Source organism: Lepisma saccharinum, chromosome 2 (assembly GCF_977018435.1).
Source record: "Lepisma saccharinum chromosome 2, izLepSacc3.1, whole genome shotgun sequence".
Classification (NCBI taxonomy): domain Eukaryota; kingdom Metazoa; phylum Arthropoda; class Insecta; order Zygentoma; family Lepismatidae; genus Lepisma; species Lepisma saccharinum.
Window position 1 is genome coordinate 210,277,599 of NC_139230.1, and position 19,939 is coordinate 210,297,537.

The 19,939-nt window shown below is 38.7% G+C and overlaps 1 protein-coding gene across 2 annotated transcripts in view; it reads right to left on the minus strand.

Moving 5' to 3' along the window:
- The window catches only part of LOC145984293 (cell adhesion molecule Dscam1-like), an 875,949-nt gene that overhangs the window by 172,995 nt on the left and 683,015 nt on the right, over window positions 1–19,939 (minus strand). For both annotated transcript variants that reach the window (XM_083117935.1, XM_083117934.1), the window contains exon 10: window positions 2,808–2,983. In XM_083117935.1, the coding sequence (XP_082974061.1) occupies window positions 2,808–2,983 (176 nt within the window). The remainder of the gene's footprint in view (window positions 1–2,807; window positions 2,984–19,939) is intronic.

Here is a 19,939-nt window from a genome sequence, read left to right on the forward strand (position 1 = left end):
GAGAAATCAAATGGGTAGAGCGAAGCAGTACACGCTGCTGAGAAGGATGGTAACTGCAATCGCTTTTCCCCTCCACGCAATCCCATTCCCTCTCACGTGTTCATTGGTGGAGCTGTATCGCGTCACTTGAGACTTGTTTTCGTTCTCTTGCTCTAGAGTTATTCGGGACAGAGTATGAATACACCCAACTGTCAACCTCACTTTCACGTAGAACACATTGGACTGAATTTTTACAGACTGACGAGGCTCTGGCGTCTGGATTCACTGCCAGTGTAATTCTCTGTGGGATCTGTGCTGTGCCCTGTCCATGTCTGTTTCCGATTGTCTTCTCATAAATTTAATCTTATCACAATTCATCCTCATCTTTGCGATTATCCCAAAGTGACAAAAAAGAATCGATCGATCAATCTATCAAAAGTCTGCACGGTGAAAGAAAAAAAACACGAAATAACATTTCCCACCACATTTTTCATTGATTGCACAGTGCAAGTCTCCTTGCTTGTACAGTCACGAGCAGAATTGGGTTTGAACTCAAATGTAAAGCTTTAAGGAAATGTAAATGTGGACTTGGTTACCACCACAAAACACCACTTTGACACTAGCAATCGCCGTATTGTATTTCAAGTAAAATATCAGCTGCGATGGAAAAATACAAAAATACTATGGATAAATCCGTTTTTAGAAGTAGAAATTCCAAAGTGGGGGATGCTTGGTTCACTCTTGGTGCAGATTGTTGAGAGGGGGGATGCTTGGATGTTTCAAAATGGAGGCAATGAAATAGGTGGGGGATCCTTAAGCAAATTGTCCTAGTTGGGGAATATCATTACTCCGATATGGATACTTCGATAAAATACGCAATATCGATATGCTTTTTTAAGCTGCGTCCCCTCTCTTTGGTATTATAATTAATATACAAATAATAAGACTGGAAAAATAAGGCTGGAAAGAAGATACAAGTGAAGAAAGAAAATATACACAAATAAAAGGGAGAAGGAAAAACAGGTGGGCAAGTTTTTCCTTATTCAAGGTAAGGGGATTAAGCAATCCCTTCGACCCTCACTGTGGATGCTGATGATTGAAACAAACTGACTTTTTGATTACTCGTCTATATCATCCTAATTAATGATTAAAATTTGATATGTGCATCTAAAATTAACACAAATCTGTATATAATTATAATAAACGAAGTTTTACAAACTATAATTTCGTTCGTGATATTTGCTGAAATGATATTTGGAATCACTGTTTTATGTGATTCAGTTAGGCTAAATGTGTAAATGTCTCAATTTTGTTGTTGTTATAGTTAAGTAGTAAACTTGTTCCTTCGGCAATATGCTGCTTTGTATTATGTGTATGTGAATATGTGTGTGTGTAAAGGAGGCAGGAGGGAGAGATGGTGATAGAAAGGGGAACATGTGTGTTAGATGTGTATGTGTACATGTTGTAAATGTAAATATGATAATATTACATTCTGTAATCAGACTTGTCTTTATTGAGTGTGAAAAAATGAATAAATTAATTAAATTTGAAACACACGAATTAACTGTAAAAGTAACTATTTTTCGTTATACGTTACATGAAAAAGTAAATGTTCCTTATAAACACTACACCACACACAGATATAAATATACACATACATACACACATATATGATACCAAGTGGGAAACATTTTCGTTCTCTTGCGTCGTTTGTTATTCCTCGGAATGCCTCTATTCAGTCCCATTTATAAAAGCCCCGAAATTGCATCCTGGTGTTCAGGATCGATTCAATTACCGCCAGCTTGTCGGATGTAAATCAGCAAACAGGAAAAAATGAATTCACGCTTTGTCCTCAAGCACATACATCTGATGATCATGGTGGGCAAGGAGCGTTTCCCAATGTATATTTTGCCACGCTGTAAAGTTACCTTTTCTGCCTGATAGTAAATGGGTCTTTCATGGGAATTTTTATGGAGACGTAAATATTCACCACACTAGCCCAACACATGATGGTATTTGGAAAATGTCCTGCTCGAAATTCCAGTTTACTCCTTCAAAGCATCGGCCATGGTAGCAATGCGCGAGTGGAAATTATGGAAACCTTCTTAACTGCGGGATGACACCCCCGGCTATCTCCATCACTTTGGGGTGTAAGTGGTGACGTTTTCAGAACACACTCAAAAGCCAACCTCTCTTCCACGTAGTACAACCTGACGAGGTTCAACAAGTATGGCATTCTTGCAGGCTGACGAGGTTCTGGCGCCTGGGTATACATCCAGTACAATCCCCTCTTGGGATTTCTATGTGTACACACAGCCGACCTCCGTGGCTGAGCGGTTAACACAGCGGCCCACGACGCCAGAGTCCCGGGTTAGAATCTCGACATTCCTCATCTTAGCGATTAACCAAAATGTCAATGTCAAATAAAACAAATGAACAAGAAGTTTATATGTACCCGTGTGAGTATGCAAAAGATCTACAGTATAAGCAGATATTCCATCTTTAATATTCAAGACCGACTTAGGAAATGTATGAGGCTGGTTTCATATTCTGTGCCGTTTACTTCATGTGGTGATGTCGACTCTACGGCCGCTTGTCATATTTCATGTTAAATGAAAAGAACACTGACAAACCGAAAATGCAAATAAAACAACGTTACAATGTAACAATGAAATCAACTCCCTTTCCTACTTAAAATGTTCAAACACCTTCGAGTGCCTTTTCATCAATTTCATCATATCATCACTTATCCTCATCTTCGCGATTAACCAAAAGTGGTAGAAAAGTGAAGTCAAATAAACAAAATCAATCAATGAATCGATGCTCACCAGTAACTGTGAGCGTCGTGTAGATCCTCTCCGTTCCGACGCTGTTGTTGAGGACGCAAGTGTATCGCCCGCTGTCCTCGACCGTGGCACTCGTGAGGAAGAGGCTTCCTCCCACTTGTTTCGCTCTCTCAGCCGTTTGCATTGGAATGCTCTTCCCGCTTTGAATTCGATACCACCTGCAACAGAGAAAAGGGCAACATTTGAGTAAAAACTTACCATTTATATATAACGAAAATAGGAATAGTAATGATAAACATATCTTCTGGAGTGGAGTAGATTTCTCTACAAAACTGTAAAGTTACTTCACAATATGTTCAATAATACATGTACAATGACATCGCGAAACCGCATCAATCATTTGTAGACACCCTGTATTTGGGGAATTCCATGTCAAAATGCCCCTGAATCTCAATTTTTAAAATTAAATGCAATGCTGTAACTTTATCTTATCCTGTGAGTGAACAATTATCATTTGCGTAAAAATTCAAGTATTATACATAATTAAGTTAGAAGGTATTTAAATATTGTTAGTTTATTTTAACTTATTATACTTGTGTTTTCTATTGTGTCGTACCCGTGATACCAAAAAACAATTAATTTCTCCCTTAACTCTTACATTTCCCCCTCAATTCCACTAGAATATTCAAAGGTCAATTACCTTCTCTCTTTGTTTAAAATAATTTATTTGTCATAATTTGAAAATTCACATCAATTAAAATAGATTTCTGAATTTCTTATTAAGTAAAGAGGCACTGTTTAATCACAACAGTGTTAAGTTTCATATTTCATGGCAGAGAAACTGAAAGAAAAATGTTGCTTAACTATTATTAGAATAGTTACTTTTATATAAAAAAAACGTTTATTTTATTTTTACTGCGTTTCATACGTTCCATATATATCATTGCAGGCCCATGCTGCTCTGGCGACTGTAATCTCTAATCAGTGAATAAATTTGTGCTTCTTTACATTGTAATCGCTTTGTCCCTATTTCTGTTCTTGATTCCTGTTTCGTAGCATCATACCACAATACAAAAACAAATACATGTATTTGATGTACATTCTTTGTGATTACTGATAAATCTTCATGCATCGTCATCGTTACAATTAATTTGAAGTGAAAGAAAAGTGGAAAATAACCAAAATACGTTCAAGGCATATTTCCATAATTTCTGCTGAAGTCTTTACATAGTCCAGGCATTTTATTTGGTTTCAAGAATAGAATTAATTGTTTTTAGACAAAGGTGGGTCCGTATCATTAGTTACGAAACAACGTTTTAATTTGCACAAGAGCATATTTCTATTTCCGTTGTTTTACTTTGCTTTTTTTACCTCTTGTGCTAATTGCGACGATGGGGATGAATGGTGAACCACTCCACCACAAAAGCCACCACACAAAATATCAAAGAGGAATCAATCAATGTAGGCTATTGGTCACAAAGCTTGAATCACGTGCTCCCCTGCATTGCACCGTGATTAGTGTGTTCTTAATTTGCTAACGAAAGGTTTCCAAATGGCGGTTACTATCACTCTGTTAGTCTATGAAGCTTATGGCTGCATTCTAGATGGCCTTACGAGCGAACCTATTCCTAGTCAACAAATATTACATAAACTGTTGACAGTAATCAATAATCTCATTGGATAGGAGAATTTGCACAGTGGATGCATTAGGAGACCTAATTATCTTGTTTTGGTTGTTTTTGTCGAGTGATAATGTCCTATATAGCATTTCGCTCAATACATTCATTACCGGAACTGATTCCAAAGCAAGTCGACGAACATGAAACGTCACTGAAGAGAACAGTTTGTTTATTTACTCGATTTGTTTGTATTGAACATCAAGGGAGCGGAGGCATTAATATTACGGTTACCATTACAGCGACTAAGCTTACTATGGTGGCATTTCGACTCGGGTGACGCTTGTAGCGTTTTCGCAACGTAGCATTTTTAAAAATACACTTCGGTATTCCGCTGGGGCTGAAACTCGCGATTTGCCAACTTGGGTTAATTAAAATCGCCTGCATTAACAACGGATGTGTCTATTACATTTCTGGCGTAATGCACTCGCGTGCCCACTGATACGCGGAAGTTCTAATTTTAGCTGAACCTAGCACCACGACTCATTTCAGCTCGTGTTTTGGAGGTTCCGCGATTCACCGGAAGTGGAACTTGTTTTCTGTTTTGTTCTGTTGTTAATGTGAAAAATTATAACGCTTTTATAAATGACCTATGGATGTGGAACTTGGTCCCTTACATTAGAACACAAATTAAGAGTATTTGAAAATAAAATCTTTAAAAAATATTTGGACCTAAAAGGAATGAGGAGACAGGTGAGTGGAGAAGGTTACATAATTGGGAACTGCATAATTTCTATTCATGTCCAGATATTATTAGAATAATTAAATCAAGAAGACTTAGGTGGGCAGGCCATGTGGTACGAATGGAAGAGGAAAGAAGAGTTTACAGGATTCTTGTTGGGAAACCTGATGGTAAGATACCTGTACGAAGGCCAAGACGAAGATGGAGGGAAATCGGTAGGGATGGAAAAGATTGGATAGATCTTGCTCAGGATAGGGACAGGTGGAATGCCTGTGTTACTGCAGCCATGAACCTTCGGGTTCAAGAAGGCTAGAGAGTTAGTTAGTTAGCTTATAAATGATCATATATAAATAATACTTCGGGAATTTAACTGCTAGCACGTTGCGTTACGAAACAGAGAATCTAGAAGCGAAATCTGCGATCTAATAACACCAACAGTATCAGTCTCGAAAGGCAACAAGGCAAGATACGGATCAAAATCCCTGTCATCTCTAGCAAGTAAAGCATGAAATCAACTGCCTGTAAACTACAGAAAGGACAGACATTTGGGCAAATTTAAACGACAAATTAGATCACCTTCACTATGCCCGAGATCGAGAATGTGTGGAGCTCTGCAGGTGTACCTAGATGGCACCGAGTAATGGCCAAAGAATGAATAACGAAAGATACACATAGAAATAATTTACTGTAAATTTGCAAGCAACGAAAACCAAAATTGCACAAATTATACCAGTTGTGTTCGCATTTAGATGCCGTTTTCATTTGTGTGTACATTCTTGAGTTTGTGTTTTAAGTTCACTTTATGCACAGAATGGCTAATTGGGACTAGACCTACAGTTTGAAGTGGGATCCGAACCACTATGTGCCTCCACCGGGTATCGAACCCGGGACACCTTGATTCCAAGGCGACGACGCTACCACTGCGTCATCGGGGAGGCGTGTCTACATTCTGAAAGTAACATGAAGTAATAAGGTAGGGTGGTACATTTTCCATATAGTTACTATTTCGATCACCCGTTTTAAAGGGTCGAATATTTTGCTTCCTGCTACTGTCAACGCTAATTTGAGGAGTTGGCGTTGTTGCGTGGGGTGTCAGGTGTGTTGTGCAGAAACATCGAGAAATTCTACGGAAAACTCGGAGAACCAGACGTAATTTTGTATGGAAAGGTTAGTACGTTGTAGATGGAATATGTGCTTTGTATATAAACGTCTGTCTGTCATTTTGCATGCCCCGTGTTTATGCTTGAACGTAGGACAGCGAAATTCAGGTCAAACGTGGACAAGCATGTGGTGGCTGTAGCATGTGACATGTGTAGCCATGTGGTGAGAGATAAGGGAACTACAGAAATATTTGTTTCCATGCACAAAGTGGTACATATTTGATCGGCGGAAATGGGACAACTTCGATCAGCGAGGTAGAACAATTTGAGTTCTATTACCGTAACGCAACACATTACTTCACAAAGTAAATGCGTTGTTCAATTTATTGTTACAGATGCCTCGCAAACGAACACCGAAGAAGGTATATCAACAGTATTCGTCCCGAGTTCTCGAAAATGCCATGCAGAGTATTCTAGAGCGACACTTATCTATACGCGGAGCATTACAACTTTATCATCTTCCATTTGCCACCCTCCAAAACAAAGTAACGATGGCACGTCAAGAAGCAGCGGGTGTTCCTTCCCCTTCCAGGATTGATGTTGGCCATCCAACAGTTTTCTCCAAGCAGATGCAAGTCGCAATTGTGGAGAGACTAATGTATTTGGAAGGGTGGGGTTTGGGATTGACACCGAAGGAAGTGCGGGTAGCTGCGTACCGTTTTGCAGTAGGAAATAATGTGACCCACCCTTGGGGTGAGAACAATATTGGTGAAATAGATTGGTTTAGGGCATTCATGAGAAGACATCCCACACTGACGTTAAGGAAACCGCAAGGCTTATAAAGATCTCGTGCTCAGGGATTAGACAGAACATACACTGAACGATATTTCACATTACAATGTTACAACGTTATGGAAGAGAGTGGAGTGCTACATATGGCATGTTTATAACATGGATGAATGTGGCTTCCAATTGAATAACAGGCCTTCTAAAATTGTTTCCAGAGAAGAAAAACGAGAAGTTGTATCACTGACAAACGTGGAACGAGGAGAGAATGTCACGCTGTGTGCTTGTTGTAATGCAGTGGGGTCTTATGTACCCCCGTTAATAATTTTTAAAGGAAAGCGAGTTTGCATTTGGTGATGGTTTGCCTGCTAGTTCCATTGTGGCCATGAGCAAGAAAAGGTACATCAATGACAATGTATTTGTTCAATGGTTACAACATTTTGCGAGGTATAAAACGGAAGGCAAAGTTGTCTTGATTCTTGACAATCATGTGAGCCACAAAAGCCTAGAAGTGCTGACTTTTTTAGTATACATTAAGGATACTGTTTCTTCACTCAATGTTGATCCAAATTGTACCGCACGGTGATCAGATTTGTACCTAACTAGGTAGGGGAGAGTTGCCTATATTGTACCTCCTCCTAAGTCGTACCATCGCTGGATTTCTGTGATCCATGCCAATGAGTACCATCTAGCGGCATGTATTAAAAGATCTTCAGTAGCGAGGAAGGCAGTGATGAAAGTTGGTGTTTGTGCTCGTGTCTGCTAGTCGCTAGAAACATTTGAAGGTTTTAGCATTGTGTGAAGTAATAATTGCGTCGAAGGCGTAAGGAGATACACGTCGAACGGTGACTTTGAAGTAACTGATCTTTAAGTTTACGCTAGAGGTAAGTTTCGGGACCATGTTGACTGCGAAGTTTGCGCACGAGTTTTCTTTGTTAGGAGACGAATAGCGGGAATAAGGAGAGAGTGCCGGTTGCCTAATTTGTTCCACACGTTGGTTACCTAGATTGTACCGGTACAATATAGGAAACTGCGATGAAAGTGACTAATGGCCCTTACCCCCATTTTATTTTTCAGATGTATACGAAATGGACGTACGGATCATGGACCACAGACGAGTTGGAGATGGCCATGGCTGCATTCAGGAACGGGGATTGCGGCATAAATGAATGTTGTCGACGGTACTGCATCCCAAAACCCACTCTGAAGAGACATCTAGATTCCAAAAATGCATATGCGAATGAATCTGTGAAGCAAATGGATCGTGGTACAGTTTTCTCGCCAGAACTGGAAAAGGAAATTGAGAAATACCTTCTTCAGATGGAGGAAAGTTTCTTTGGATTGTCAATATCAGATGTTAGGAGGTTAGCTTTTGACATGGCGGAAGCAAATAATTTGTCCCATAATTTCAACATACACAAACGAATGGCAGGTAAAAAGTGGTTCTATAATTTCATGGGACGACACACCACGTTATCTGTGAGACAGCTAGAGCCAACATCATACGCTCGAGCGAGGGAATTTAACAGAGAATCTGTAAACGCTTTCTTTGACATATTGGAAAAGTGTGTAGATTCAAATGGACTGGATGGCACAAGACTTTATAACATGGATGAGTCAGGAGTGACCACTGTGCAGAAACATATGAGGAAAATAGTGGGAATGAAAGGGAAGAAACAGGTCGGAGGAATCACGTCAGCAGAGAGAGGTGTCAGAACAACTGTTGTGTGTTGTGTAAACGCCTCAGGACATTACGTACCGCCCATGATCATATTCAAGAGGCAGAGAATGAGTGATGCCCTGAAGGTGGGCGCGCCACTTGGAAGTGTGGTGGAAGTCTCCGAGAGTGGGTACATGAATTCGGATTTATTTGTGAAGTTCCTTCGACATTTCATCCAGCACGTGAACTGTTCCCCGGAAAGGAAAGTTCTTTTGCTACTAAATGGCCATACCACCCACTCTAAAAATATTGAAGCTCTGACTGTGACCAGAGAACACGGGATACGGTAATAATGCTGCAGCTTCCTGGGCATACAACCCATCGACTTCAGCCTTTGGACGTCGTGATGAAGCCATAGAAACTTGGATTAGAAGCAATGTCGGATCTGCAGTAACCCAATAGCATGTGTCCAAGCTATTTGCACAAGCCTACGGTCGTGCATGCACTCCAGCTGTTGCAGAGAGCTGCTTCAAAACGTGTGTTATCTGGCCTGTAAACCGTCAAGTTTTCATAGACTCTGATTTTGCTGCAGTATCTCAAATTTCTCAGGAACCTACAGAGGTTGTCGATCAGGTTCAGGGCGCCGATGTAGCTCCTATTGACTTGCCATGATTAGTGACCTGCGCAAAGGTGACCCCAGCAGAAATATCCCCTGTCAGGGTGAAACACCCCACTCGGAAGAGATCCCACCCAGCTGTAGAACTAACTGCTTCTCCATACAAAAACCAGTTGAGTAAAAAAAATGTTGAAAACGTCTCATCCCGACACCACTGCATCTGCGGTTCTGTTCGAAGCTCCTTCTACGTCTGGTAACAGACGAGATACAAAGAAAAAGAAGAAATCGTGTCGACCGAAAACTGAACCAGCATCAAATAGAGAGGCAATATTCCCCGATAACAGCACATCCTCATCCACTCTTCCACATGAACATGCAGAAGATTGGTACTGCAATACTTGCGATGCATGTAAAGTGGAAGCAATGACTCAGTGTGTCCAGTGCAAACTGTGGACCCACGATTCATGTTCAGGAGTAAAGAAAAACGCTGTGATCTATGTCTGTAGTAGTTGTGAAAGTGATGTGTGATTTACTGCTCCCAGCGCTATAATATGAAAGTGTAGGCCTAATTCAGCAAATTTCATATTAGTAACTGAACTTTCAATTATTATATTTTCATTTGCACATTAACTTGTTATATTGAATGTACAAGTTCTCATTTTAACTATTAGCTTCAGTAAATATATTCTGAAAGATTATATAAAAGCCTTCATGTATTACTTCTTTACTTTGACACTGTTTCTGTGATACTTTTTATCCGGTACGAAATAGGAACCCACTGGTACAAATTAGGAGCCCAGTTGCCAATATTGTACTGTTTGTAAACTTCTTTTCAAATAGCTAATTAACATATTTTGAATTCACTAAGTCAATTGTAACTTAGTGGAGTAATGCAATAGTGAATATATATTTAATATTTTGTCGACAATCGTCCAAAAATTACGAAGTGGTACAATATAGGCAACTCTCCTCTACATTCTAATAAAATTTTATCCGACTAAAATTTCGTTCTGCTGTCTACAGTAGCAGAACTAAAATGTAATGTTATGGCAGTGTCTTTAGTAATAGGTAAGCATTTCATTGGCACAAAAACTGTAATTTTGCTGCTTATTTTTTTCAAGTTATATTGAATTTAATTTTTTGTGATTCAAAATGTACCACCTTACCCTCCGTGAAATGAGTAAAATGCATTTCATATTTTTACTAGTGTGGTGCAAGTGTTGTAATGAACAGCACAAAGAACATTATATGTCATGATGTATAAAGTGGTGACTTTTGCGTTGTATGTTCCATGTGTAAATACAAGACTTGTCTTCTATTCCTTCCAGCAAATTTCCTGAATGCTTCGAAAACACAAGGAAAGAGTTAATATGAAAGATATAGCTACGTTAATGAATCTATAGACACCTGGGTGGCAAGGAAAGTTAAGTGTTGGCTCACTTTTCGCCTCCAAAGTATTTTGGGTTGAGTTCTGGTAAGGACGTGAGTATCCCATTGTGTTTATCCTTTCTTCCAGACACCATTCATCCTCATCGGCGAGAAACAATAGAAATACAATCTATTGCACCAATTTGTTCTCCGATATAACATCAGTAGTATATATAATTATATTTATTCCTCACAATCATCCAACTATACTCAGAACGATTTAAAAAAAATCGAGTCCACGTACAACTTCAAACATATTTCTGTATGAAAATGTTTGATATCTTGGTTAACAAGATTCGTTACTGTTTCCTGCAGTATAAAGACATGAACAAGTACTACTTTTAATATATGGTCTTCCTAATAAGATATTTCAGGTGGAAAATGCATTCTATGGTTTGGAAAGATGCCAATCCACTCTCATGCAAAGACGCAGAAGAAAAGAGTCACATTATTATTGAAAAGTAAGTTCTTATATTTATTTTCATGACCGATGCACTTGAAAATACCATGCAAGTGCACGAAACGACGGCGTTGCAAAGACATATTGCGCTGCGACGAGAAATTTATGGCGTCCCAATATCTTTCTGTGCTCCATAAGCCATGCACCTGTTCATGACGAAATCCGCAGACCGATAAAAGATACCACACGAAAACAAGTTCAACAACGTGAATTTGATTTGTGACCTGTGTGCTCAGCCACTTGATCAAAATTTCTGCCATGTTTCCAGTGGATACTCGGCTGATTTACAACGCCCAGTGACGGAGAAGACCCTTTGTTTCTTTCCTTTTTCAATGGAGGGGAGAATCGAGAGGAACGGAAATTCTGCGAAGATGAATCTTTCTGCGGGGTTATTTGATAGTAACAAGGGCACTTGTTTGAACCAAGTGGCCAAATCTGATATATCCATTCCAATGAATTACATTTTCAGTAATGGTTCAACACATGCATTCATAGGCCGGGCTTGTAGCGGAGAGGTGATGAGTATATAAGAAAATAATACTCAAGTCTGTTTCATTTGTAGCAAGTGGCAACTAAAACAAAAGTTTTATCTCATGTATCGTAAGTATCTATGTCATTTTAAATGTTCGTTGAAAACTAGTTGTCTGCACAAAAAATCATAAAAAAACACCTTTAGTAAATAATATTAATCAGTTCTTAGTACAAGATTACACTTAAGCTTACATGCTTCTTTGTACATTATTTCTAATTATATACAGCATATTTTTATCCTATCCATATAAAATCTCTTTTTATTAGATTTTGACTAACAAATTATTTATATTAATAAAAATAAAGCGATCATCCAAAATATAGGACATTATCAACACATAGAAAATGAAAAGTGACAATTACACAATTGTTATTACACAAGCAAATTCACATTGTAACGTGGAGCTTATGTCCGCATTACAGCTACAGTGTCTATTTCTGATTCTACGTATTTATGTAGAAGTTATTTATTTATAAGTAATATGTGCTATAAAAGGAACACGCCTCGTATCTGTACTAAAAGAACAACAAAGAAACGCTAGTGCAGGCAGGCAATCTGTGTTGCGACAAATTAAACATTGTACTCTTTGAAAGCTGGGAGCTGCCTACTTGTTTATCGTGCACAACAATGTCCTGTATGGGAAGCTTTGTTTCGAACCAGGCAGCCAAGATCTTGAAAACCTACGGCAGATAAAAAAAAATCCGGATTACCTTTCCCACACTGTATCTGACTTGACTCTTGACGTACCTTAGTTAAACTTATATCGCCGTGATTAGTGATTGTTTAGCAGTGCGTTTTTCTTTTCAAATTTTACTACGTGGACGGGGAGGAAAGTTACGCACACGCAAAGCAAACCTTGTAATTTTTTTATTGATTCCCTTCACGTAACAGCAATACGATCGTTTATTCAGAGTGGCGGTTGCCTAATTAATAGCATAGTCAAAGTTTGGTAAAACGCCCTGTTATGTACACTCTGTGCACTATTTTTCTCAGATTGCGAATACACAGAGTAGATGCTATTTGAAATCATTAGAGGTAGAGGACGCTCACACACAGGGGAATAAAAAGTAACAGTAAAGAAAGAACGAGATAAATTGATAGAAAGGGACAGAGAAAAAGAGGAAGAGGAAAATTAGAATGGAAGAAAGGAAGATCTACAAAAGAGATAAAGAAACAAGAAAATGAAGAAAGAAAGGAAAGGGTTACATATGCATAGCAAGAAAGGGATATGAGGAAAAATGTAGAAAGAAAGAGAATAGTGGAAGGAAGAAAATGAAATACAGGAACAGGAAAGAAGAGGGACGAAGATAAAGAAAAATAAGAAGATAGAAAGAAAAGCGAAAGATACAAAGAAAAACACAGAGTACGAGAGGAGGAATCATATGGAGAATATTAGAAGCTTTACCCATCGAATCTAAGCCTATCTGAATATATTTCATCCGCTCTTCAGCCCAGTGAAATAAAATTGTGAGTTTGATCTAGGGTTTATCAAGTTTATTCGAATCACTGAAAAGTATCTCCACCGGAATCCATCCCTTGCTTGCACGGGAAGAGCATAAGACACGGGAAGAGAACAAAAATGCTCAAAATACTTACTGGCGCACTACTAATAATTTTGTAATAATGACCCATATGTAAGATTTGCAATTATGTTATTTTATTTTGCTTGTGGTTAATCGCGAAGATGAGGATGAAATTGACGAAGGGACATTCACAAGGAACAACCATGTGCAGGCCGGGACTCGAACACGGGAACTTCGGCCATGAGATCAAAAGACGACCATTTAACGTACTCGGACACCCAGCCGTCAACAATAAACAACTATAAAAGGTAACACTAAATAAACAAGAGTATAGAGGAAATTTACTTTCAAATTGATCTAAATTGTATGGGAGAAACTCTTGGGTAATAAACGAAAAGGCTATCATTCTTTAGTACTAGTTGTTACTTTGGTCCATATTAAAAAAAACAGAAAGGCCTCCCCGATGGCATAGTGGTTGCCTTGTCGCCTTGTAATTAAGGGATCCCGGGTTCGATACTCGGTGAAGGCACATAATGGTTCGGATCTCATTTACACTGTAGGTTCAGTTCCGAATAGCCTTTCTGTGTATAAAGTGAACTAAGTAAATAAAATCAATCAAAAACACAAGAGTAAAGTACCGTAGAGCATTTGTGGTCCGAGTAACTTGTGCGGATTTATCCAAACTTTCAAAGTCGCGATTGTATACTTTTCTAGCGCATTTGGCAACACTGTCGTTTAGACGAAATATGCCGTGATTATTCTTGTGCCCTATCCATTTATCTTTATTTCCAATCCATTTCATCTATGTAATTTTTAATTACGACTTCATGTGTTGGAGTTACAACATTTTCTACGAACAGATCTTTACATTTATTTTCTCCTCAACAAGTCCCTTTGTATGTTATCTTTTCAGAACAATACTTCTCTACTTGATTTCAGCATGGCATTCATCGTGTTTTTTCCTCACCCTGTAAGAACATGTAGAGCTGCTGTGTTCGCCAGGATGCAATTATAACATTTGTTTTTCTTGTCGCTTGTATCCGCTCTTTAATTTCTTCGTTGACTACATTTTTCAATTCCCCTAATTTCGTTCTGCTTTTAACTCGACTTTTCTTTACTTTGAATCCTTTTCACATTTATTTTTTTGACATACTCTCTGCTGCGAGTTTGTTGAAAACTTTTTTCTCGCAACAATTTCAATGATTAAGCACGTATGGGTATGTACTGCATAATTTATCTTTAAGAGTTCTGAGAATCCAAGACTTTATCTTATATTCATAAGAAAGAGAAATATTTCTTTGTACTGCTGCAGATATTCAGAACTGAAACGAAAACTTTTATTCGATATTTATCTTCGTGTTCTAACATAAATCTTTGAAACTGTTTTGAGATTAAAGTTTATACGCGCAACAGTTGAAAATTATATATATACGAGGGTGGTTCAATAATTATTGTCCCTGACATATAAGCAGTATTATTTTTTCACAAAGTCCCCCTTCACAGTAATGCACTTCTTCCACCTATGCTGTAAAGCCACTATGCCAGTTTCAAAGAATGTCTGTGGCTGAGCCGTGAGCCATTCTTCCGCAGCATCCATAACACCAGCATTTGAGGGAAAATGCGTCCCCTTGAGGTGCTCCTTCAACTTCGGGAACAAATGAAAGTCACTAGGGGCGAGGTCGGGTGAGTAGGGAGGGTGTTCCAACACATGGAAACCAGCAGCATGGATTGCGGCACCAGTAACATGGCTTCTGTGTGCTGGAGCATTATCGTGGTGAAACAGCACTTTTCGCCGCAACATCCCACGCCGTTTCTCCTTGATTGCTTCGCGTAACTTAGGGATTAGGGCTGCATAATAGTCCCCAGTAACAGTGTGTCCCACCAGGTAGTCAATAAGGAGCACACCCTTCGCATCCCAAAAAAGTGTGGCCATAACCTTGCGTGCTGATGTTTGCACCCTGAATTTGCGGGGAGGAGGTGAATTTGCTGTGCCGCCACTCCATACTCTGTCGTTTGGACTCGGGATCATAGTGGTGGAGCCATGTCTCATCCACTGTCACAAATCTATCACAGAACTGCTTCAGGTCTGCCCCCATCAGCTCCAAACCAGCCCTTGAACATTGAACTCTGTCTTTCTGTTGTTCACGGGATAACATTTTGGGGACCCATCGCGCTGTCACCTTTCTGAATCCCAAGTGTTCGTGCACAATGGTTTCCACTGAGCCTACAGAGATGTGCATGATGTCTGCTAATTGTTGCACCGTGATACTTCTGTCAGCCATAATCATGTCATGCACAGCATCAATGTTTTCTGGGGTGGATGCTGTTGTTGGAGGACCAGCACCAGGGGCCTGTTGACAGCTTTCCCTGCACCAGTTTTTTACCACCTGGTAGGTAGGAGCCCCATCACCCAACACACTGACCATGTCCTCATGAATCTCCTTTGGGCTTAGCCCCTTTTTCTGGAGGTACTTGATGACAGCTCGTTGTTCGGTTTTCTCCATTTTTCAAACTAAGTGCCACCTCTCACACCCAAAACGAGAAAAACAAATTTACTATAGCACCTACGGTTCTGAAATTTTGCATATAGGCATCTAAGACATTAGGCTACAATATCCCCATCATTCATTGCAATTCATATACTTTAAGTATGCCGGGGACAATAATTATTGAATCGCCCTCGTATATATATATATATATATATATATATATATATATATATATATATATATATATATATATATATATATATCGACTAGTGTTGCCCACGGGACGAGACGGGACAGGCTTTTAAAAATTCGAGACGAGACGAGACAGGCCAAAGTCTCGTCTCGTGGGCAACACTAATATCGACTCGTATTCTAAAGAACAAATAGAAAGAACTCATTAAAAATTAATATGTGCATATCGTGTTAGGAGCGTTTTGACTGAAATAATAATTGCATGTTGTTGTTCCAAGGTCAACATAATGCAAACGTCAGGCGAATTAGAAATCCAAGTATTTAGTTTTTACAATACATTGTATGTGTATGATGTAAGATTAAAATATTTATGAAGCGTAACACATAGATATAATCGAGAATAGATATCAAGTTATAGGCTACATGCGATTGGCAAGAAGATGATCGTTAAACCCATTGTTAGCACAGACAGTTGAACTATGTAGAGGAGAAAATCAATATTTATAAGATATCTAAAAAGGTTTGTGTCTGACTGCCACCGGGAAACCCGGGTTCGATTCCTGGGATGGGTGATCTAAGGACAATTTTTTCTGGCCTTGTCCCCGCATAAAGCGGCTCCGGGGCTCACCAATTCTCAAATGAATGGGTACCTGGGAGCAACCGTGGGTGGTAAAAGCGGCCGGAGCGTGGTGCTGATCAACATCACCTCCAAAATGGCAGAGATCGAAAATTTGTGGGGCCCTACCCCCGCATCCCCTAAATGTGCTTTCATGACCTGGTGCTATATGCACGGGAAACTTTACCTTTATCTGTTTTAGAAGAAACAACTGGGAACTGCTTGTGCATTTCTAACATTATATCATATACGTATTTATCGTTTTAGATAATTTTTTGAGTAGGACACATTTTCAGGAATCCATCATGGGTAAAGTCCAGGTACCTACAAACTCGTTCAGAGAGCATGAGATATGAGGCATATGTAAACTTCCATGGTCCTCTCAAAATAGGCCAGTTCCGTAGTGGTTACACAGTTATACGACTCGTTCGGGCTAAAGTAAGAGAAAATGCTATGTTGTTATTATGGCATTTAATGTATAATACTTTAAGTTGGTACTGATAGAAATAAGTCCGGTTAACTATTTCTAAAAATGTATTCAATGCACAAAAATATATTTTTTAAATCTTTAATTCATAACAATGTAAGCAATTAAAATAATATTTAATACAAGATTTTCATAATATTTTAAATGTTTAAAATATGTATTCAAGTAAATTACCATTTATTGGTTAAAAATGAATATTCCACACTAGAATTAAATCCTTAAAACATGTACGAAATAAGCAACTAGCAACTCCGATCCCTTGCAAAAAGACTGTAGTCTAAGTACTACTTTAATAGTTAGGCATTTTTCAGTTCTGAAATGTATTTAACTGAAAATTTGAAAATTTACTGAAACGATTTTTTAAACAGATTAGGCAATGCCTTAATTGTTAGGTAGCAGGTACTGGAGGTTCTTAGTGTAAGATAACTTTTAGAGATTGAATTTGGGAACAGGGTAAATAATAGTGCATTGTGGGGAAAACAATTTAATTTAATTCAGTTTTTATTTATGGACGAATTACCATTTTTGATTCACCAGTTAACACCATAAGAATAACACAAGAAATGTAGAGCACAATGCGATTACAGCAGCAACAGATAAGTCAAACTTGAAAAATATACGTTAGTTTCATGGGTAACATTGTAATGAACTTTAATAAATTAATTGCTAGAAAGTCAAGTATTTGTTAAAGTTTATTTTAAAATCCAATTTTACATATTCATGTACTTAATTATTTCTGGCGCCAGCTAATGGCCCTTAGAGCAAAGTGAAAATTGTTTAATATTTATTTTATTTGGTTCATTTGAAGTAGAAGTGTTGCGTATGGATAACAAGTTGTACAATGAACAACAGGAAATCATTGTTTCTCCACCACGCTAGGCAACACAGTGTAATCAAACATGTAGTTTCAAGATTTGCAAGTTACAAATTTTCATGTTTTCAATCTTGCTGGATATATTAAAAAAGCATGGAATTAGGTTATTTTTTCCAGTTCGCCATACGAGTAAAATTTAAGTTGGTAAGTGATACGACAAATACGAATTGTGATTCACTGCACGGATAGAAGTTTGTTCCTCTTTCCACTCAATATGAAGAAGTTGTGTTCAACATTCAAGGGAGAGGATCTGGGTCAAGCACTTCAGGAAAGGCATTTTTTATTGGCCTTGTAGGAAACGAAGATCACAAAATTGATCTGATTTTTAATACGATTCAGGCCACACAGTCTGTAGTTTAAAGTGTTGCCGCAGTTTGGGTACAGCTATGGCAGAGCACAGAGTTCGTGTATATAGGGCAATAACATTGATTGATTGATATGTTGTTTTAAGTCCACTTTATGCACAGTAAGGCTAATCGGGACTGGACCTACAGTTTAAAGTGGGAAAGGACAATAACAGTATTACCGTACGTATGTACAAGGCTACTTATGCAGGGTGTCTCATAAGTAATATCGCAAACTGACACAGGTGAAAGTACACGATAATAGAAGCAAAAAAGCCTCAGTAAACATGGGTCCGCAAACGGTCCGTTTTCGAGATTATTGCGAATGTGTGGTTACAAGCCGCCACCGACCTCATTGTTTGTAAACGTCGACCTAGTTGGTAAAATGCTAATAATGTGTGCGAATGTGTGGTTAGAAGCCGTCACTGATTGCATTTTGTAAACACCGAGTGCTTTACTCCTTGCGCGTTCCGAGGTTTGCTCTTTCTTTACAAAACAGAATTTTTCCGAGAGGTGGCGTTGGAATCAAACAGGATAAATACAATCAGTACAGATAATTGTACATGCTTGTGACCAATTCCGAAATGAACCATGGGTGTTCGAAAGCATTTTACCAACTAGGACGACGTTTACAAACAATGAAGTCAGTGGCGGCTTATAACCACACATTCGCGATTATCTCGAAAACGGCTCGTTTGCAGACCCATGTTTACTGAGACTTTTTTACTTCTATTATCGTGTACTTTCATCTGTGTCAGTTTGCGCTATTACTTATGAGACACTCTGTATATGTCACACTTGTCCGTCAAATTGAATAATCCAATTCAGCTTTTCATACAACTATTTTTCGCAACTTCATTGCATATAGGAACCTCTAACACACAGAATTTGATACGAAATATGTCTATATTAATCCAATTGATTAATTATTTTCGTCCACATCAGTTTCCATTCGGTTCAGCACTCTTGAGAATGTAAGAAACATATTGTGTGCTCATAATGGTCGTCAAAGAAATTATATAAAAAATATTTCATCCATTTTGGAAAATCTTCAATCTTGAGAGCTATTTTGGGGATGTGTCTTTCAAATGGAATATTGTTGTGATGTACCACTGTGCGTTGAGACATCGCTTTTCTGCTTCCTTAAGCTTACCGTTACGATAAGGATAAATTATAATTAGATGAAACTCACTGACTCTCTCACACACTCATGCCGAGATCAGGACTCGAATCTGAAACCATAGGTGGCCAGATCATGATTCAATCACTTAATGCGACCAAGCTGCGTTATTTAAATTATGCATTAGTTTCTTAAAACTTAAACCAAATCTTCCCTTCAAGATTGACTACCTTGGTTTGTCTGAAGGAAGATATTCGGAAAGAATATAAATAAAGTTCGACTTTTGAGATTCACGCACAAAATCTGTTTAAAGGCGAAAGACAGATACGGGTTGTAACAGCTCGCGACATGTGCCACTTGCGATTGATAAATGCCACGCATGGAGGTTCCCCTTCGTTCCTTTTCCTAGGGCATTGTTGTCCTGATTGACCATTTTTCTTTCTACCGCACAATTGGAAAAGTGAAGTCTTTTCTTTCTTTCACCAAGGAGGCAGAGAAAGAAGAGAACGTGACAGGCAACCAGCGGGCGCGGGGGGCGTCAAAGAAGGCCCTTTCTCACGCTTAGCTTTCAATAGAAGTGATCGTGGTG